This window comes from Pseudonaja textilis, chromosome 3 (assembly GCF_049901715.1).
Source record: "Pseudonaja textilis isolate UNSWEBS1 chromosome 3, rPseTex1.2, whole genome shotgun sequence".
Classification (NCBI taxonomy): domain Eukaryota; kingdom Metazoa; phylum Chordata; class Lepidosauria; order Squamata; family Elapidae; genus Pseudonaja; species Pseudonaja textilis.
In genome coordinates, this window is record NC_141992.1 from 55,956,858 (window position 1) to 55,979,527 (window position 22,670).

General features: G+C 40.6%; 2 protein-coding genes across 5 annotated transcripts in view; one reads left to right on the forward strand and one right to left on the reverse strand.

The window, feature by feature from the left end:
• The window catches only part of LOC113440574 (uncharacterized), a 17,444-nt gene extending 13,931 nt beyond the window's left edge, over window positions 1-3,513 (reverse strand). The window contains exons 1-2 of one of the 4 annotated variants that reach the window (XM_026707026.2): window positions 2,999-3,513; window positions 1,532-1,598 (exon numbers count right to left, since the gene is read on the reverse strand). In XM_026707026.2, coding sequence (XP_026562811.2) covers window positions 1,532-1,597 — 66 coding nt within the window. In that variant the 5' untranslated portion in view covers window position 1,598; window positions 2,999-3,513. Of the gene's footprint in view, window positions 1-1,531; window positions 1,599-2,374; window positions 2,469-2,873 lie in introns of those variants that run through there. The other 3 variants (XM_026707025.2, XM_087929824.1, XM_087929822.1) reach the window with 3 other exon arrangements.
• MMACHC (metabolism of cobalamin associated C) lies at window positions 3,494-22,447 on the forward strand. The gene is made up of 4 exons (XM_026707027.2): window positions 3,494-3,624; window positions 9,598-9,792; window positions 12,931-13,083; window positions 21,530-22,447. The coding sequence occupies exons 1-4, from the start codon at window positions 3,544-3,546 to the stop codon at window positions 21,839-21,841; spliced, it is 741 nt and encodes a 246-aa protein (XP_026562812.2). The 5' UTR covers window positions 3,494-3,543; the 3' UTR covers window positions 21,842-22,447.
• Window positions 22,448-22,670: the final 223 nt, after the last annotated feature.

Sequence of the window (22,670 nt, forward strand, 5' to 3'; positions counted from 1 at the left end):
AAGATGGTATTTAATTTCATTGTATGATGTTCAGTGACAATAAGTAAACTAAACTAAATTAATTGGCATGCAATAGGAGAAAATGCATTCAATATAACATTCAAAAATAACTCATTTACAACTTCAAAGGAACATTCTTTATTCATAAAAAGAATTCAAAATTGTTTCGTAACTGCTGTCTCAATATAGTATATAAAGTAATGCAGAATATATCATCTCAACATTAAATATAATTAAAATAGTTAATTCAAGCCTATGTAGTAAACAGTTTACGAGTAGGAAAATACACAGGACTAATCTGAATGAAATTGGTGTTTTATCTATTAGTTTATTTATCCACATCAGCAAGAAAGTCAATGAACAGTGTTATTATATAATTATTTTTTACTTCATAATACTTCCAAAATCTCAAGATGCTTTATACTGCAGTCAATGCAAAATATACAACATTACTAATGCAAACATTACAACAGCCTCGGTCCATTGTCCACATTCTTAAGGTTTTTTTTTTAGAATAGTCTCTTTTTGTATCTTAGAGGCAAGGTGTTTCATAATTCTACAATTCGTAAAGAGTATTTTTTTCCTGGAGACTAGATGTTAAGCTGATACATGGTTTGTTGGTAAATCCCTAACTATATGAACATATATAAGGGATGAAGATTTCTTTGAGATAACCCAGACCAGATAAACTACATTGTCAGCTCCCCAGCACTTTTTCATACCACTGATGACAGCTGCAATTCAGCAAACATTTGGAGGGCCACATGTTCTCCAACTGTTTTACTGAAGAAAGCCTTTAGCTTAACTTAAATCTTGATAAGTCTCTAGGAGTCTACATTATTAATTCAATACAAATCTAATGAGAACCACAAGTCAGGAAGAGGTATTCAACACTTGTTACATTTTCCATCCAAATGTAAAGGTCAATGCTTGTCCAAAATGTTGTCATGTTGTTCTACTGTTTGAACTGAGCATTAAAACACTGGTCCCTTTAGTCACTATCCAAGTATTTAAATATGACCTCAATACAGATGGCAGCATGTAGCCGAACAATGTTACCATGTACTTGGATGGGAAACTATCACAAAATATATGCTGTGGACTTTCCAGGCTAGTGCTTGGAAAGCTGAAGAGAGTTTCTAGAAGAAACAATTAAAAACAACTTATGTACTTTTGCTAACAAACTGTACCGGAATATACATGTCCGTACAAAGTCACCAGAAATCAAGCTTCAATTAAACACTTTATCCTTTTTCTTTTTGTCATTTATTATAACTTGTTCACCTGCCTAGTAGCTGCTGTTTAACAATGTTGAAAAGCTTGGTAGTCAAAAGCTACAGTATTAAAGAGAGGAAACTACCAACATCCTTTCACTTAACAGAATACATCTCTTAAGGTGTTTTTGTATCTACTAGTACATATTTAGTATATGTTTAGCATAGGTGTGTGCATCCAAATAGAATACTCAAGCACTAAATATTTTTCACCAACAGAGTAGAAAAACAATATATTGCTCTGCAGGTTAACTTGCCTTAATTTTGGCCATGTTGCTGTCTGTTTCAACCAATATGGAACTGAGGCGTGCGTCCCAATCCATGCTGTTGAGGAAAAGATGCCTTTTAGAAATCCACTGGTTACCCATTGGGAAAATCTTTTACTAGAAAAAGAATATCTGCAAAAGCAGTCAGAGAAAATGTTTATTTTCCTCTGTTATCTTCACAAAAATATATTGCAGCACACACAACAAAGTCATCACAGGATGCAGACTTGAAACTGCAGATTGTTCTGTATAAAATCCACTGTAAATTTTCTGTAGAGCAGCTGAAGCATACCCAATATAGAAAATACCGTTAAAGTAACATAAACATATACTCTCCAGTTTTCTTTTTTTAAGGTCTCAAAAAGGACGGAGAATGGGAACTATGCAAAATAATATGTGACAAATATTTCTTTTAATGTTCAATGGATGAAAAGAGTTTTAAAATGTTATTATTATTGATGTACAAACCAAACAGCACAACCAAGTACTGTAACAAGAAATGTTAATATCTGAGATGCCTTTCAATAAAATGGACTGAAATACTACAGTGACATTTTCATGTCGGGAAAGGGATTCACAAGCATTCTTTAAATCACAGAATCAGATCCAGATTTTAAATGCATGCTTCAGAACAATCTTTCTTATCAAAAGGTAAAACCATCCAAGTGGGTTCCTTTCTAAAGAGCAACTGAGTATTGCTACCTCTTTTTACATGCAGGAAAAAATAATGGGGAACAAATTCTTTTTTGAGTACTTTACACAACACAATAAATATGTTCTTATGACAGGGAAAAGCAGAACTGAACTTCTAGTTGGCTGAGTTCATAGAATTACCTCTGGAATTGTCCTGTATTGGCATCTTACCAGCAGGCTTGCATGCAGAGGTTTTATTTACGTAGCATTTTCCTGATAAGGTGCAATCGTAAAAGAAACCAGTTTTTCCACATGTCAATTGGAAGGGAGGGAAAGGAGAGGCATCAAAAGAAGAAATGGGAACGCTTGCCCCCACAAAAACCCCAGGACTGCAGGAAATGCTCATTTCTCTGTTCCTCCCACATGGGAGACCAGACAGAGAGGACAAGTTGAGAGCACACAGGAAAGAAGCAGCCACCCTTTTGTCTACCCTTCCCGCCACCGGGTTGACTCCACCTGCTTTTCCCCCTCTAAACCAATAGCGGCAGGGAAGAAGTGCGGAGCCCGCAGCCATTGTACCAATAAATAAATTTAAATGGATGACGAGCGACACGGTTCTCCCCTCCCTACCCGCCTCAACTGCTTCAAAGCCGGCCTCCTTCGGGGGAATTACATCCGCCGACTCTCCCTCAGAAATTACCCAGTTAAGCTGCCTCAGGCCGAGTCCGTGACCCAGACCAGCATCTGGGGAAGGCGCCTTTCACCAATTAACCTCGCTCACCCTCGGCCGTTGCACCCAGCCAACGGAAGAAACTCGGCGGTCACCTGAGCGATCCGGAGGGGGGGAGGGAGACTCGGAACCGGCCTAAGAGGCTTTTTAGGCGACGACCCAAGGACGAGGCAGCCGCCGCTCAGCTCCGCCAAAACTCAGGACGGTTCTGCTCACGTTCGTTTGAGAACCGCCAGCAAGCGAAAGAGCCGTAAAAGTCTTCGCCCGCGACCTCCCGGCGCCCTGGTCTCAGCGCCGATTCAAGCGCGTCCTCCTCGGACGGCGAAGAGCCTGAGGTTGGCCGATTCCGCCTTCCGCTACGCCGCGAAGGCTTCTGGACGGGGAAAATCCGGGCGTCCCCGTTGATTACTCCGAGTTGATTACGTTAGTGGCAGGGCCGCAGTCGGGGATGTCCCGGAGACACCGAAGACGTTGCTTGTCGTAGCCAGTCGCGGGACACTCGGAAGAAAGACAAAAAAGGGGCACCGCCGGCAGTCGCCCCCGATCGCTTTACATCCTCTCGCCACGCCGGCCATGTGGGCGAGGGCCTTTCGTGCGCCGCGAGAACTACATTTCCCATAGGACCTGGCGATCGAGCACTATGGAGTTACATGTGGTCCATCTGGAGAGAAAGATCCGAGATCTCCTGGAAAATCTGGGTTTTGAGATTTACCCGTTTAAGGTACCGCGGGCATGTTAGGAGCTAGATAGCTCAGTTAAGGAGGGAGAGATCGCTATATACTTTTTAATGCGCTGTACTGTCACGCAGAAAGGCTTTAGTTGTAGTTCACAAAATACGTGTTAGTCGGAAAAGGTGCTACCAAATTTCTGATGTTTTTGCACTGTAGACCAATACAGCTCTTTAGCTATACTATCTAAAAAGGGTTTCCTTTCCCTGACGTTTTGCAGTGCTTATAATGTTAAGGAATAACTGTCGTTTTGTTTGTGTGTGTGTGTGTGTGTGAGAGAGAGAGACAGACAGAGAGACAGACAAGGCGATTACTGATTTACTATTTATTTTTTGTACTTTTCTACAGATTGGACATATTTAAATTACACATTGGCATTCATATGTGATATAATTGGCAGGCAATCTTTTAATATTCGTAGAAACAATATGTGAGGCATCAGAACATTTTGCTGCAGCATAATTTTGCGATTTTTAGGTGAGATACAGGTAGTCGTCAAACTCCCAAGCACAATTGAGCCCAAAATTTCAGTTGCTAAGGGAGACAGTTAAGTGAGTTTTCCCCATTTTATCACCTACCTTGCCACAGTTGTTAAGTGAATCACTGCAGATGTTAAGTTAGTAACACAGTTTGTTAAGTGAATCTGGCTTCCCCAATGACTTTTGACTTGTCAGGTTGCAAACGACGATCCCATGACCCCAGAGACACTGCAACTGCCATAAATATGAACCAGTTGCCAAGCATCTGGAATTTGATCAAGTGACCATGGGGAGGCTGCAACCATCGCGTGAGAAATAGTCATAAGCCACCTATTTCAATGCTGTTGTAACCTTCAAACGGACAAAAATGAATAGTTGTAAGTTTAGGACTACCTGTATTAGGAAATGCTGTTGTATGAGAATGGTGCAAATAATAAATAGATCAAACTGGCAAGTTACCTCTTTCATCATTTTTTCTCCAATTCATTTACACAGATGCAATTAATTTTGTGTTACTCGTTTTTCTGAGCTTTTTCTCTAATATCACTAACTTCATGTCATGCTTTATTTCTTAATCGATAGTTCAATTATGGATTTCCTTTTTGAAGTTTTTGTTCCATTTAAAGATCTGTTGAGAAAGATACACAGCTTGAGAAAACTAGTGAACTGTTGATTTCAAATGCTGCTTGGCAATCCAGCATCCTTTTTATATATCAAGGAATCCTTTTGCTTAGATTGGGAACAAAATCTCATTTGCTTATTGTTGTTATGGTCTCTTCAGATTGCGTTGGTTACAGAATTCTGAACCACGATGTGGCTTGATTGGGGCTGCAATTTGTAAATCATAACTTCTTTCTTAGGATACTGCTACACAATTATCTAATGCCGTAAAAAACACATGTTCTGAATATTATATAAACCAAGTTCATAAAAAGCATTTAGTCCCACTTATAGTTTATCAGATTTTGTCTTAGTGTGTGGTATCAAATAAGCTTTAATACAGGTGATTTCTGACAGGATAAACCCAAGGGCTTTAGAGTGCCATATTGGGTTTAGTCATGTGGTTAATAATTGGCTCCTGTTGTCATATTAAAATGATAATTTAGTAACAATTTCTGAAGATTTCTGGGAACTACAATAAAGTCTTTGTGGGCCTAATGAGGTTGTGGACTTCTAGGTTGTGGACTTCTGATTTGAGATGTAGCACAGAATGTGAACTCAATATTACCTGACAAAAATATGATTAAGCCAACTACTGATCACATAATGTGTGATGTGACATATAAACACTTTGTAGAAGCTGCTTTGCTAAGATCTATCAAAACTGTGGCATTGAAAGGGAATGCAAATTAATATAAAATTGGAGATATGGCCAATAATAGCTTATATGGAAATGAATATCAACTAGCACTGTCTTGCAAGTTAAACATTGATGCTGAGGAGGTAAATTATTTGCATAGATACAGGTCCCAGTTATAATTTAACGTGGCACAGAGGTTAGAATGCAGTATTGCCAGGTAACTGCCCAAGTTCAATCCTGTCAGGACTCAAGGTTGACTCAGCCTTCCATCCTTTGGAGGTCAGAAAAAGGAGAACCCAAATTGCTGGGGACAATATGCTGACATTATAAACTGTCCAGAGAGTACTGTAAAGTACTGTGGGGTGGTATATAAGTCTAAGAGCTATTGCTATTAATTGAATAATCTGGGCAATCAAAAGAAAATTGTATATACAGTAATCTCAGCATGGTAAATTGCTGTTTCTAGTTGTCTCTTCTAACATTTGAAGAGCTAAAAGACATATTTAAAGGGTTTAAAGGGGAAGTATCTTATTTGCATTTTCTAACAAGTCAAATAGATATTTTTCCAAGCAAGTTGATTATAAGCTACCAAATATGAGCAATCATTCTCCAAATTATTTAGAGGATACAACATGCCCGACAAATTGTGCCAAATACTTTTTTTAAAAAAATCGTGCAAACAATAGGAACGTGAAGCCAGTTCTGTAGAATTTCAGTGCTTCAAAATCAGCAAGGCAACCAGCCCTATTATCTTGCCACAATAGTTGCCAGCCAATGATAATATGGAGTAATTATATTACAGTTTGGCTTAGCCAAACCAAACCAATAAATACCTATAGAAATGCTAGGGCATTGGTTACAGAAACCCTACCACATGAGTAGGCCCAACTATGCTATTAAAATACAGAACATCAACTGTATACACAGTCATAGTGTTCTATATAACACTGCTTTTTTATGAAGCCATCAAAATGCAAGGCAGTACTGCTCTCTAAACAGGTTTAAATTCTTTTACAAAAGCTGGCTTCTCACTGATTAATGAGATAGTCATAAAAATATATAAGACATTAATTAACCACATTTTGTCTAATGGGTTGTGGAAACTCAACCTGGTTTGGCATTGCACTTTCTGTAGATAATCCTATATTTGAGAGTGCACACAGACACCTATCATCTCTGAATTCAGATTCATCAAAGAAGGGCCTCAGTGTAGAGAAAGGGAAGACTAGATTGCAATTAAAAGAAGCATAGTACTTTTCTAGGACTCAATGCTAATAATTTTATTGGATGGTATGCTAGGAAAGAAACAGTCAATGCAAGCTTAAATATAGAAAGAATAAAAGTCAAAGGTAACAAACATGAGTAAAGTCAAACCTAGACAGAAATAATTATTTTAGAGGCAAAAAAGGCAGCTCCTTCCTGCACTTATGATGGAAGAAGGTTGTAGAAAGGAAAATATATAATGGGTGTATCATGCCATGGGTCCAATTGTAGGTGCCAAGCTATGATTGTATAAAGTGGTGATTTTTCACTAAACAAGAGACCAAACACTTAACATTCATCTGTTGTTCATTGTCAGTTCACATAATGTACTATTTGTGGTTTGTTAAATAAGATATAATAGCTGGATTTACATAACCCCAAATCAGTGATTTGCAAATGTAACATGACATGTTACATCAAAAGTAAATATTATGAATTAGTGCAACCATGACTTCTTACATCATTTGAATAATCTCTCACAATTTTTTATTTAAATGCATACTTACTCTCCATGGTTTCTTGGCTGTATGAGTTCTTGCCACAGCAGAATAGCATCTTTATGTTTTTTTTCTGATATGAGATTACATGGTCCATCACAGAAGTAATAACAGGAATTAGCATCCTTTTTCTCATTGGAGCTTAATGCTGAGATGAGTCCTTGTAATAAAAGTCTTTTGGGGTTCCATTTAGAGTACAAGACTTGCATATGTTAGAACCATATGATGGTAGGTTGGACCCCATCAATTAACACCGACTGACAATGAATCAATTGCTATATCCCTTCCTCCTCCTCTGAGGATCTGCTCTGCTCTGAGTGGTACAAGGATCCTCTATCTTCCTGTCCTCCCCAGTTAGAGGAATGGGAGGAATAAATGAGCTCCATAGGATTGGAGATTTCCCTCTGAGGAGGGGGGTTTCCCTGACAGAAGGAGGAGAGGATACTAGCCCCCCCCCATAGGTGGAGGAGCTGCTGGAATCCCTCAGCAATGCCCTGCCTGACTGCCACAGAGACCATAGCTTGGATATCTTGGGGTTTGTTTTCTGGGGGAGGGGCCATGCGATGGAGCTCAGCTGCCGTTGGGGTAAAAGATGCCTCCGCCCTATGCCTGTATCCCCCCTGGGGCAATAAACACTGAGGATTGTGCCTACCAGTATCCCAACGAGCAGGCCTGAAACAGGGTCCAGACCTGCTGAGGTCCTGGGGAAGGGTCTCATCTGGCCTTTTGGGGAACCAAGCTTGAAGATGGCTTGCTGAACTCCCAGCTGACACCCCCCCCCCCCCAGTTCCTGGGGCCTGGTCAGTGTAGACCTGAGATTCTCCTGACTGCGAAAACCCCTGCTCCTGCAATTGCTGAATTTTTTTTGTAAACTGTTTTTCTAGGGCAGCATGCTCCGCTTTTCTGCCCTAAGTTCTGATTTCGAAGCTTTCTTGGGGGCAAGGGTCTTAGTCCTGATTTTTGCTGCTGCCTCCTTGTTGGCTGAAAGGACTCTTGGCCGTCTTCTCTTTAAAGGGCTCTTTGAGACTTCGGGGCCCTGGATGGCCTGCATGCCTAATGGTCCTGGCTGGGCCCAGTTATTCTCCATTACTCTAGAAAAAACACCAGCTCCTCCACAGGATGCCTTCTGAGATGGAGGCCAGGGAGAATGGATCACTGCTTTGAGGCCCAATCAAAATGGTGCCTGAAAGATCACGATCCTAAAATGGCCTCCAGCCATGAGGCCAGAGGCTTGTATGAGGAGCTTCGCAAGTAGGCCTAAAATCTTGGAGCCTTGGGCTGGGAAGATTCTGTCTGCCTGAAACGCTGCCTTACGCTGAAAATGGTCCGCTTTTCTGTGTCTAAACACTAGCTGGAAGGTGCAATTAGAACGGACCTAGTGTCGCTGGGGGACCACATGGGAGGCTAACTGATGACTGGGCTCTCTGAGGCCTAATTCTGCACTCCGGGAGACTCGTGCCACAGACAACCGCGTGGGAAGTCTCCTGGTGTAAATGCTCTTTGTGAGCAGCGCACCTCAATAGAATGACGAAGGAGCTGAGAAGTGAAAGAACAAGCCTCGAGGATTTTTGCTGGCTTGGAGGATCCGCAGCTCTCTCCCAGGCCGCACTTATTGTCAGGTTGTCAGCACCCTGCTGGGACAGCTGACCGGCGGAAGAGAACGGATCCCCGCTCTCCTCACGAGCATAGCTCTACCTGAGCCTCGGGAGCTACGCTGATGGTATATAGTCACTGTTTTTGCTTTCGTTGTTGTTAGGAGATTGCTGATTTAACTATGCTTCCAGCTCTTAATATTACAAGAGCTGAGTCAAAAAGCTGGGGCTCTCAGTAGAGGCTGGCTTTTTATAGTGGTAGACTCAGCTCTATGACATCAGAGGGCAGAGTCATATCCCAATGCTGGATTCTCAAAGCAGTGTGGTGGAGAACTGTTTGGTTCATTAATACAGATGCATCAAAAAGAATACCAGTGATCCTGTTAAAAGCTTATATTAGCTAATTAGGTTGAAATATGATTACTGTTTTATTTAGTTCCCTCCTCCACACTTTAATTCTGTATAACTAGTTCTAGTATTAGCCTAATAGGTAAATCTAATATGCAAACCAGCTTCCCATTTCTCTGTTTCTACCGTTTCTGTTTCTATCCAGGCCTTGAAAGATAGTTGAAAATCTTTCCATTTTGGAAAACTGAATCTTAGGAAAAATATGCAGCTGATGTTCAATTTATGTATGCTTACCTGTCTTTTTTTAAATACATCCCATAGCACCAGATTATGGAGTAAAGATAACCTTAATCTTTTGCTTGTAGAAAAAAATTAACTGCTACTTTTTTTTGGACAATGAAACTTCCTATATCCAGACTCAGCCATCCAGTCATTCTTAGATGCCAGTCTTCCTATTCTAATAACATTTTTTTCTTCTCTCCTGAAGGTAAAATGGTACAATGAGGTTCTTCCTACAACTTTACATCTGCGGTACTCTGATGATACTCTGGCATTTGTAGTACTTAGCATTCCTGCTATGTTTGACAAGGCATTCAAACCCTTTCTAAAGAAACGGCTGCTGAAGAAGATTCACGATCCAGTGGATCAATGCATTTCTTATCATCTCTCGATGATTAGAGAGGTAAGACTAATCCATTCCCCCTTTTTGTCTCTTCTCCATTACAAATACAAAAACAGACCTGCTTGATTATGGCAAGACTCAATCCACTAACCTATTCTAACAGCAGATAGCCATTACATCCATGTAAGGCCTATTATTTATACTTATTCAAAGGCAAACTCATGAGTTCAGCATATAAATACAATGCTGGCATGGTTTGGCAATGCCTTTTCTGAACCAGATCATGATGTCCTGCTTCGATAAGCAAGCCTACAAGAGCTCTGTTCCTGAACTCTAGTGCATGGCTTAGCATTATTGTTAATCTGATCAATTGTAGCTTATTCATGAAACTGTGAAGTATAGCATAGTTTTGTATGTTCAGCAATCTCAGCTAATGTGTCTAAATCTTCATTTAGCCAATATCAATGGATGAACATATTTATGAGTTGTATCCATATCTAAGCCAACAGCTACTGTGAACTATTCTGAGAACCAGTGGGGTATGATGGTGTAGACCAGAAAACCCAGGTTCTGGTCCATTCCTAACCACAGAATCTTGCTAGGTGATTTTGGGTCACTCACTTTTTTCAGCCCTCTCTACCTCATATGGTATTGCTATGAGAAAAGGTAAAGAGAGGAAACATGATGCTATCTATGTCACTTTGAATTGCTGGATGAATAGTAATATAAATCTAATAAATAAATGCAATTTTTTGTCCTTACATATCAACATTTTCTCTAATGCAATATTATACCTAGCTTACCAATTTTGCTATGCTTGTTGATAGTGTTGATAGCTAATAAAGCAGAGCTTACCTGATTTTTCCTCGGGAACGCTTCTTGCTCTTAATATCTAGTTTTAATACCTTAAAATTTAATACCATTAAAACAATATCTAGTTTTAAAACCATAATGCTTTTCACACATCTAGGCAAGATAGAATTAGGTTAGCAAACTCTTTGTCTCTTTTTTAAAAAATAAATCAGTATTTCTTTTTCTGTTTTCCAGTCTTTCTACAGAAGGCCAATTTTAGTGACAAGTTGCTTTTTTGTAAAAGGTTAACAATACTACATTTGAATTTTTAAAAAACACTAAGCATATGCCAGTGAAATACAGGTATTTTTTTATTTTGATATTTAGCTCTGAAAATTCATGTCTTTTATTTAGCTGTTTAATTGTGTTCCTATTAGGTGTCATAATTTTAAAAAATCATATTTTAGAGTGAGTTGGGAAAATAAAATAGCTAGATTAATAGAATTAATCAGCAAAGGACCTTGAAGCATTTTACAACATTTGTTCTGTTATAGAAATGGAAGTCTTATTGGCTAGTCTTTACTATAGTTGTCTACAATCTGGGTGTCCTGGCCAAAGATTAAGGGAATTTTAGTCCTATATATCTGGAGCTATCAGTCTGAAAGGCAGTATGAGATTGTTGCTATGGGAATGAATAAGAGTAGAATACCACATGGCAAAATCAAACAATATATAGTTGACATTTTACAGACCACAAAGCACTTATCAGGCCCAAGAATCCAATAATCACAGATAGATTAGAATGACAACAAAGAATCAGGCTTTTCTGTATCTCTTTGCTGCCATCTCTTTGTAAGCTGGAGTTTTGTAATTCATATATGATTGCTCTGGTATGTCCATGAAAATAACTAACGGATATGGTAATCCCATTAGGTTAGCTCATTGGGGAATTCTGGGAGTTAAGGCCCACACATCTTAAAGTTGCCAAAAATATAAAAGAAAACACTGAGTCACATTGTTGCACTTTAGGGAAGCACACATTTACATTTTTATCACTAAAAACCTAAATAAAAGAGACTGCATATCTTTCATAGTTCTGATTGCATTTTAATTTGTAGAAATCATGGTTATGTTTTTAATTTTATTGGGATTAGGAACCGTGTGGTGATATTACACAGAGATGATTTAATTCATTTTTGGCTAAAGATGAAGGATAATTTTTCAAAATATTTGAAATTTTGATGAGGAAAAAAACTAGTACAAAGATGAACGTTATTTAATTATATCTGCAAGCAGACACAAACAAACATCATTCTTGAAAACAAAGTTGTTTTCAAATGTAACAACTTAAATATGCTTTTCTATATAATAAGAGGGACATAGAAAATTATCTTTCTGGACAAGTATATCACTTTCTTAGGAAATTATTTGTGGAGCAAATAGTTGCCTCAGACATTTGTTTTAGTTATTATCTTTGTACAAAACTCACAATATGCTGATGCAATTGGCAGAAAGACTTTGTGGAGTTTATTATTTGATTCTTTTATAAGCAATAACATGATTGTAAGCTGCCCAGAGTTACGCTGAGATGAGGTGGGCAGCCAATAAAATTTATAAATAATTAAATAAATTACTCCATCATCATAATGCCTTTATGTCATGTGACATGATTTTACCTTTTATGCCTTTTGTTCAAATTTGAAGATGGTTTGACAGGTGTGCAAACTTAACAACACAGCTTTCCATTATACACATATCTGTTGAGTGGTTACTTCTACACACAGAGGCAATTATGGTTGTTAAGTTTCTGGCATAGGATAATTTTCTTTGCTTTGCTTCAGTTCGCTTCAATCTACCTATTATAACCACCCAGATGGACTTTGTGATAGAGTGATAGACTTTGCTTAGCTATAGTTAAGTTAGTGCTATACAAACGTAATTACCAATAAATTTGACCCTTCAGAGTAGTTTTTCTTGTTTCTCCACCTTCCAATGTTTAGAATGTTAATTCAAATTGATAACATTCAACTGCCTCAGTTTAATATGTATGCAAACAAAAAATAACAAAACCTTTGTGTGGAGACTTTTTAAAAAAAAAACTTTGGCACTGTTTATATACCACTTATTGAAGGTCTTACTTCTTTTATGCAGGAGAAGGCCTATGAATTTTTTTAAAGGGATTGATGAAATAATTTCTGGAATCCCAAGCTAAAAATCAATGATATCTGAGACAATACAATGCCATGTACTTCAAATCTTACCAGAAGCTGTAACTTCTTCATCACCATTTCATATCATTAGATGAGGCAGGAGCTTGTAGAAATGCTTCTTACATTTCTACACATATCTGCAGCCACTATTCCTTTACGTTGCAGGTTCACTTGTAATAGAAACTCTTCTTTCCAGAGTCTTGCTGACCAGAAGATGGATATCATGTATGATTATGAGATCCTGCCCAATAGGAAGCCCAAATTCCTGGCCCAAACAGCAGCACATGTGGCTGGAGCTGCATACCTCTATCAGAGAAAAGATGTACATCGAGATTCCTGGGGAGAAAAAGTAAGCAGATTGAGAACAGCAGGACAGATTTTTTTTCTTTGAGAACTGATGGGTCATTTCTGATTTTATCAATTCAGAAGGATCGAGTATGTTTTACAGATTATGTACCTGATTTCCTCTTCCATTCCACTTGTATTATTATCAAGCTTGCATCTTGCACTTACATATCTAATTCTATGGTGTAATGCAAGATTCTTCCCTTGGACAGATTATAAAATTGGAGATCAATGTAAACCAATTATTTTTCTTTAGTACAATATGTTTTGTTAGGTTTTTCAAATATGTTGACATGGATTGGGAGTAAAAAGAAATAAAAATCTCCAACATCCATTGTGGAATAGTGGCGGTTGCCTAGGATCTGATTATATTTTAAAGTTTCAGCACATTTTGCCTCCAAAGTTTGAAATTTTTCTCAGCATCTAATAATGTTCCATAAATTATTTAAAAAGTTACTTTTGAAAATAACTTGATTTTTTAAAAAATAAAGTTGTGGGATTCAAATTCTTTCTAATGATAAATGTATATTATATATATCTTCATCTGGAATATAGGCAGGTGTGACTAGTTTTGATTTTATGATTTGATCTGTTAGGAATGAAAATATAGAGAGCTTGTTTCACTGCATGTGGCAGATAAATATTAAGGTGTCCTAAAGGATTGTCTAACAGGGTTGGCAAGATAGAAGGGGATTATAGCTTGATAATTGACCACTTATTTTATATATTCCCATACAAATGAAAGTCAGATTAGGTATGTATTTACATTATCAATCTTATGGTACAAATAGTTGAGAGCCAACTTCTAGATTATTTCTGTTTTTGAAAACAGATGTTTAGTACTATTCTGCACCTGACTGTTTCATAGCTTAAATAGCAAATTTTTAGTTCCAAAATGTAAGTCCTGGTTTTCCTGTAGGGAAACAACACAGCAATTAAACAATTGGGATACCTTCCCTCAGTTTTTTTGAGAGAAAACCAAGATCAAGTAATAAAAATACATGTATCATTTAAAAATTAGATATTAAATCTAATGTTTAAAAATATTCACAACCAAATACTGTAAAGAACTAATCAAGTACTCACTTCTCTGAGAGTACGTAACAATGAACTCAGGTTTATTGTTTATTAAATATTATATTCTGGTGTAGACATGTATAATGGCTGAATGACTTGAATAACAGCTGGGAGAATAGGGGTATCTCTGTCTCTGTCCCCATTTGACAAGTAGTTCCTGATATTCTCCCCCAAGAATAATTATGACCCTTTGTCTGATAAATTTGCCATTCTCCTGCGGTAACAATTTTTGCATATTCTTGCTTGGGAATTATTCCACTGAATTTAGTGGATTTATTTTCAAGTTAATATTCATAGATTTCTAGTTGTACTATTTGACAATAAATTAGTAACCTACTTTGTATACTGCTGTCAAATAGGAGCCTAATTTGTTTTGTTTTTCCAAAGCGATATATGATTTCAAAAGCCTTTATGCAAACCTGTTTCACTTTATGTAATAATGGGACAAAAGGAACCTCTCATTACTAGTTTTCAACTTTGTTTGAAACTATTTCTTAAAGTAACTGAAAGGCAAGTTTCTATAGGTGTGAGGGTTTGAAAAATCGTTGCAGTAGAAAACTCCAGGCCAAATCCTGTTAGTAAACTTCCACAGTTACCTTTTGAAAAACATAACATTGTAGCCATTTATCTATTTAATGTAGTTGTCAACTCATAAAACATTTTGTACACACATTTTATAGTTGTCAACAGAAAGAAGATGGGGGAGAGTTTCAAAGAGCAAGCAGCAGTGTGGAATCAAAAGTACTGTACATTCTGCTTGTTTAGTCTGGGCTTAATTTGCAGAATGCTCCTCCTCCTCCATGGGACTCCTCTCCAGCATTCCCCAGTTTTGGCTCAGCCTTGTGAGAGATAGACAGTGCTTTTCATTAATCCTTGGCTGAAACAGGACAATTCTCGTTAAGATTTGCAGATAGTCAATTTCGTCTCCTTCTAACAATTGTTCTTTTACTTACCGACACTGCCTTTGTCATCTGGCCATCGGGGATCGCATTATCAGGAAGCGCTCCTTGCGCTCCTAAACGCAAGGAGGCTTCGATTTCATTCTGCCCCCTCAACCGCTAGCCCTACCCTTGCCATTATGATCGCCAAGCCGTTTTAACGTTTAAATGGCGTGGCTTTTTTCTCTTTCGCTCTCTCCTGAATCGTATCGTAGGTTGGTGTTTTTTTTTCCCCCCAAGAACACCGCTTAGGGGTGGAGGTGTGATCGCCTGGTTATTTTCATCCCTCCCTGCTGGTTTAGCCCTAAGGGAAGGCTGTTGGAGCTTATCCCTTTTCTCGGCGGGAGATTGCTGCTGGGGCGTGCGCCACAAATAATTCCAGTTGCCATTTTTTTGCTGAGAAGGGACCGCGTGGCCACGTTGAGTGCTAATTCAATAGACTGTGTGAGGTAATCCTTATTCCAGAGTGAAGGGGATTTTTACACAAAATACCCCAAGGAATTATTTCAACCTCGTTTCCAACCTATTTGAGGCCTTTGTTAATTCATGTTGTTGGCTCAACCTTCACAATTCTCCCTATCCAGCGGCACAACAGCGAGCACCTAGGCCAGCGTCTGCCTATGCAGGGAAGCTGTTGAAGGCCTGTGAGTGATAATTTGGCCTGCTTGGCATTCTCAATTTGGCTGATTGGGACATCCAAATTTGATATATATTTGCATACCCATACGCTCTGATAATAATAATACTAAGATAATCATATGAATCATACCAATATAATAATACTAGCAATTTCATAACAATAATAAATTATTTGTTGAGATACAACTCAATTTTGAAGCAGATATCCATATTTTAAAAGGGGGGGGGATTGGATTTCAGGGCACCCTGTCCATTCTTGGCCAGGTCCCTGGGCGCGCCAACCGCTGACACAATATAGCATTAAATAACGAGGATACTGTTCATTCCACAATCAAATGGCAAGGGATAGTGGTTCACACACCTCAACCTCAAGGGGCAAGTCCAAATCTCAACACAATCCTAATTAAAAAAAAGGGACTTTTAAGGCATCAGAAAAGGATGCCAACAGGCGCCGTAAGGCACTGGAAAAACAAATAGATAAGTGCACATGGGAGGCACACAGGACCTCTCAAGCTTCCTCACCCCACAGTCCAGAGCCATCCTCCTCTTTCCTCCCTCCTACCCCCCTAGATCTCTCCCTCTCATCCGGGCACAGCGTGGCTCCCCAGAGTCAACAGGCCCAGTCAGCTCAATCACCAACCATGCGAAGAATACCCGAAGTGACGTTCACACCAACGGCTTCCGGTCTTTGACAGGAACAATCTCTTCCAGACGATGTGCCAGAGTGAATGAAGACCTGGATGGAGATGGCTATCCGTCAGGGAATTGCAGCAGGCCTACAACATGTGGTTCTGACCAGGGATCATCCTGCACCCACTGAGTATGATTTGCAACACTATACCCAGGTACAGTTTCAAGGGGGTATGCTCCTACAGGAGGAGCAGGAGGAGGAGCAGGAGGAAGAGGCGGAAGAGGTGGAACACATTGAGCAGATGGACCAGAGTGAATCAGAATCAATGCATGATACTGACCCGGCCATGTCGGAAGAAGACCCCTTAGAAAGGGGGATGTCTTAGGATGAGGGCCTTGTTCCCGACCAACCTATATTTACAGTCTTGTTCCGGCCACAACTTTTCAAATCTCTATTGTTCAAGGCCATAAACACTGCGTGACTGGACAAGCCGGCCCTTCTACCATTCCAACTCCGTCAGACGAGGGACCAGAGGATCTCATCTTCACCCAACCTGTAGTCGAGGCAGACGTGATTCCAGTCCCTCACATGTTTGCAGACCTGGTACAGAAACAGTGGGCTTCTGCAGCAGTGTACCCGCCCCCCACTGGTTATGACAGGAAATTCCTTAATTTGGCCCCAGATTTCTTAAAATTGTTGAATACTCCTGAGGTAGACGAACCCATTGTGGGATTAGCATCCTTGTCCATTCCCAGTGAGGCGCTGGAGGCATTAAAGCCGTAGGACAAATGGGCCGAGTTAGTCCTATGCAGGGCCCATCAGTCTGATGCGTGGGCCATCAGTGGCCACAGCCACTTCCTTCTTTACCTGTTCTTCCCTTAGATGGCTCCGGCTATTACGGGAGCATGTCCCCAACTCTAACAGTAGAGCACACCAAAACATTGCAAAGCTTATAGCAGCCGCCGAATTCTCAGCTCATGTAACCTTTCATGCAGTTAAGTTTTCAGCCAGAGCCATTACTTCACATGTCACAGCGCGACGCTTGCTATGGTTAAAGAATTGGCAAGCGGATATTAAACATAAATGCAAGCTCGCTTCATCTCCTCTAGCGGGAGACAGACTGTTTGGCCCTTCCGTCAATCTGCTACTCATTGAGACTCGAAACAAAAAGAAAATTTTATCCTCCCTTTATCGGAAGTCAGACCCTAGAAACCCTCAGTCCTTTCAGAGGGGATCCTTTCGGCCCTTTTATCAGGGACCATTCTTAACCAGATACCCTCACCTTTCCAACCAGGGCAACAGCCAGAGAGGTCAGACTTTGGGGATAGGAACAGAGGGGGTGGCCAACCAAAGAAATCCTTCTGAGGAGCGGGAAATAGATCTTTCTGGCGTCCAAGATAACCCCATGGACCCGGCTCCCATTGGCGACCGCCTTAAATTATTCACGGACCAATGGGACTCCTCAACGTCTGATTCCTGGGTCAGAGTCATAATCAGATTCGGCCTCGCATTGGAGTTTCAATCCACTCCCGCAGACTTTATGTCGTGCCCTCTTTCCAGAGATCCGGTTAAACAAAATCTTATGGAGACAGCTATTCAGCACTACTGGACATACGAGCCATCCAACCAGTAGCTACCGACCACGAGGGCAAGGTTTCTATTCACATCTTTTCGTTTTTCCCAAAAGTTCAGGGTGGTGGAGAGCAATTTTGGATTTGAAACGCCTTAATCAATTTTTAGTATATCACAAATTTAAAATGCACACCCTGCAATCTATCTTACTTGGTGTCAGAAAAGGTAACGTCTTTACATCCATAGATCTGACAGAGGCATACTTACATATTCCAATTTGGCCTTCCCACTATAAATTTTTACAATTCTGTTATAATAATCTCCATTTTGAATATGTGGCTCTTCCTTTCGGACTACCCTCTGCCCCCAGGACCTTCACAAAGGTTCTCACAGCCCTTGCTGCTCATGTCTGGGGTGTCCCCATACGACTGCAGTGTTACCTCGATGATATCTTATTTTTGTCATCTTCTGTTCCTCAATCAGTCATAGATACTCAGACCGCATTACACTCCCTACAACTACACAGGTTCTCAATCAATTGGGAAAAGAGTCATTTAACACCTTTGACTCGATTAATCCATCTGGGAGAAGTCATAGATACAGTGGAAAGCAAAGTTTTCCTGTCACCAGATAGACAAAACAGCATTCATCAATTAGTTAAGGAGATCAGGGTTCATAGGAGGGTGTCCCTAGCTGATCTATCAAAACTGTTAGGCAAGATGATCTCATGTATATCTATTATTCTTTGGGCCTGACTCCACACTAGATCCCTCCAGTGGTTCCTGCTCCCGTACCAGCAATCCGGCTGAAGCAACTCCAAATACAAAGTCAAAGTTCCATCACAGGTCCTCATCTCTCTCCTCTGGTGGACCAGACCAGCCATAAACAAAGGTTGCCTATTCAAAGAGCCCCACAGACTTACCATCACCACCGATGCTAGCCTAATTGGATGGGAAGCTCTCTTTCAATCGCTCACAACCCAAGGCTGCTGGTCCTCCATAGAACAATTGTGCAGCATAAACTGGCTGGAGCTTCGAGCAGTACACCTGGCTCTCCGCAGCTTCCTTCCACAGGTACGCAACCAACACATATTAATATTGACTGACAACGTAACCGCAAAAGCTCACATAAACAAACGGGAGAACTCAGTCGAAACACCTCATGCGAGAAACGGAGCATTTGTGTCGTTGGGCAGAGAGCAACCTGATTTCCATCAGAGCAGAACACATTTCAGGACTGTCGAATACACAGGCCGATTGGCTAAGCAGGGCCATGATAGATCCATCGGAGTGGCGTCTCCATCCGACCCTCTTTCAAGAGGCGGTCAGGACGTTTGGGCAGCCAGTGGTAGACCTGTTCACTTCCCCCCTCAACGCTCAGCTCCAGAGATTTCTTTCCAGATACCCCTCGCAAGGAGCGGAGAATTTCAATGCGCTCCGTTGCCATTGGCCCCTGGGGCTTCTGTATGCATTCCCACCATTTCCATTGATCCCCAAGGTCATCCAGAAGCTGCTCGACGAGAGGGCAGAGCTGCTTCTGGTAGCTCCCTACTGGCCCAGACGGTCGTGGTTTGCAGACCTCCGCAGTCTATCTGTATCACCATGGAGAATTCCTCCAGACAGGGTCTTGTTAACCCTAGGGCTCCTTCAACATCCGGACCCTCAATAGTTCCACCTGACCATCTGGAGGTTGAGCGGAGTCGTCTGAAGAGCGAAAAGTTTTCCAACAGAGTTATCGCCACCATCCAAGCTGCCAGACGTCCCCCAACAACTCGCATCTGTAATGCCACGTGGTCCAGTTTCTGCAAATGGTGTACCAAGTCTCAAATTGATCCCATTTCTCCATCTGTGGCTCAAATCCTAGAGTTCTTACAAGAGGGGCTTGACAGGGGATTATCACCTAATACTTTGAAAAGACAAGTGGCAGCCTTGGCATCAGTCGTCACTTATGAAGATCTCCTATCTCTTTCCCGTCATCCATGCATACAGTGTTTCCTTCGAGGAGCCACAAACTTAGGCCCGTCAACGGTTCACCATTATCCCACTTGGGACCTTAACAAGGTCCTTCTTGCACTCACTAAGTGCCCTTTTGAGCCTTTGCAATCGTCAAGTCTCCAATTTCTGACGTATAAAGTAGTTTTATTGTAGCGATCACTTCTGCACGTCGTATTTCAGAACTGTCAGCCTTGTCGATCAGACAAGATCTTTGCGTCTTCCATTCCGACAGGGTCATCCTTCATCCTGATCCTACATTCATACCCAAAGTTAATTCAGCCTTTCACAGGGCACAAGAAATGATACGTCCTAATTTTTGTCCCAGGCCATCCCAAGGGCTGGAACGACAATGGCATCGGCTGGATGTGAGGCGAGCGTTGTGAATATATATTCACCGCACAGCCTCTTTCAGGAAAACAGAAGCTTTATTTGTGTCTTTTCAGCTCAACAATCAGGGATGCAAGGTCTCATCCTCCACAATAGGTTGTTGGCTACGGGCCACAATAGCGAAACGTATCAGACTCAATCACTACAGGTGCCCAGGGACATAACAGCTCATTCAACAAGGAGTGCCGCAACATCGGCAGCATGGGCCATGCAGGTACCAATCACTGACATCTGTTGTGCCGCAACCTGGGCCTCTTGATCGCCTTTCATTAGGTGTTATAAAATAGATGTGTTTGCATCAGCCGAGGCCTCCTTTGGCAGAAGGGTTCTGCAATGGGTCCACAAGGACCAGGAGGGGATCCCAAGACAGACGGAGTCCCTCCCTTAGGACAGGCCAAGCTTTGGTATGTCCCACTACTGGATGCTCTGAGCAGCTCGTGGGAGAAAGGGCGTTGGTACTTACCTGACATGCCCGTTCTCTTTGAGCTGCAAAGAGCATCCAGCCCCACCCTCTTCCATCTGGTGGGATCCTGTTTCGGCCAACAAATTTTTACCGTATTATGGGCAAGGGTGTTTGTTTCTCTCATCTTCACCAAAACTGGGGAATACTGGGGAGGAGTCCCGTGGAGGAGGAGGAGCGTTCCGCAAATTAAGCCCAGCCTAAACAAGCAGAGACTGAAGCACCTCCCACTACTGGATGCTCTTCGCAAGCTCAAGGAGAATGGGCGTGTCAGGTAAGTACCAATGCCCTTTCCATTCATATTTTCTTCAGAGACTGATTAGACGACTGAAGCTTCTGCCAGGCAAAAATCTAATTGGAGAGCATGATTGATGACTCTTGGTTATGGACGTGTTTCATTGGATGATACACCCAGAGGGGTGGGGGGGAAAGCAGGATCAAGGGTGACAGTGAATTACGTATCTCAGAATCGGCTATGCCCAGGCTAATGTCCGCATGTTAACTTCTAATAAATCCTTTGCAGTTTTGGGAATATGGCTCGAGGCTCATGATTTAATTGGAGTATCTGCCAGAATCCTGACAGTAGTTTATTTACTTTAGACATAAGGTGTTGTGTGAATTCAGCTATTGTATTATGTTTAACAATCGAAGGATTAACATGATGCATGTACCGAGTCAGCATTGTCTTTTTTCTGCATAGGATTTGAGCATCTTTGAGCATCATGTCTTAAACTTGTTTTCTTTCATTTCAGAAGATCTATGGTGTTTGTATTCACCCCTCTTATGGAGGTTGGTTTGCAATTCGGGGTCTTCTGCTTTTCCCAGATATCAAGGTACCCTTCTTGCTGCAGAAAAGCCCTATTGATTGTGTACCAACAGAAGAAAAAAGAATAGAACTACTAGAGAAATTCAATTTTCACTGGCAGGACTGGAGCTATCGGGATATTATTGAAGTAAAAGATAAATACTCAGAAGAACAGAAAACCTATTTTGCAACTCCTCCAGCTGAGCGGTTAAAATTGCTGAAACTGGAGGAAGAATTGCAGAGAAGAATAATAGCCTAAGTAGCTATTTTCACTGTGCAAAAATATACAAAATACATGCTGTTCTGCCCATTGCTATATAGGGACGGAATCAATGGATGAGTTGGTAAACCCAAGATGGAAGGCAAATGCACTTTGCATAGAGTTAGTGAGCACAGGAGGATTTGCTTTCAAATAAACACAGAATTGAATTACAATGTTAGTAACACCTGTATATTCAGGCATAGAAATGTGTAAGCTATATTTTATTAGTGATTGGGGGAAGGGGGTCAGAATGATTCTTTGATAGAAGGGGTAAAATCGTATGCTAAGGAAGGATATATTTATAAATGGCACTTTTTGCTATCCTGTGGGAGAAGTTCTCCAGACAGCAAATGTTCAGAAACATATTGTCTGGTATTTCACAATATAAAGTTATTTCTGGTACGATACCCTTTTAGTAATTCCCAGCACATACTCTGAAGCTTTGAAATCATTTTCATTTTGTTTGGTTGGTTGGTTGATTTCCACTCTTTCCAATGCTCCTAAATGAGCATTTGGGAGGCTTGTCTAACCCATGTGATGAAAGAGAACTTAAGCAGTTTTAAAGAATGCACAATTAAAAGACGCCAAATGATTTGATCTTTACTATATGTTAATTGTGTGAAAATTGTGTGGCAATTAAGCAGTTTAGTGAGAAGACATATTACTGAATCACACTGAACAGCAATTTAGATTCAAATTTTTGAGAAAAGCAATCCTGCAAAATTATGCTGCTGAAAATGGATACTTTTGCTGCCAAATTTAGTATTAGATCCCTGTGTTGCCATTAGAGATATCTTGTCCTCCCCTAACATAGGGGGTAAATGGA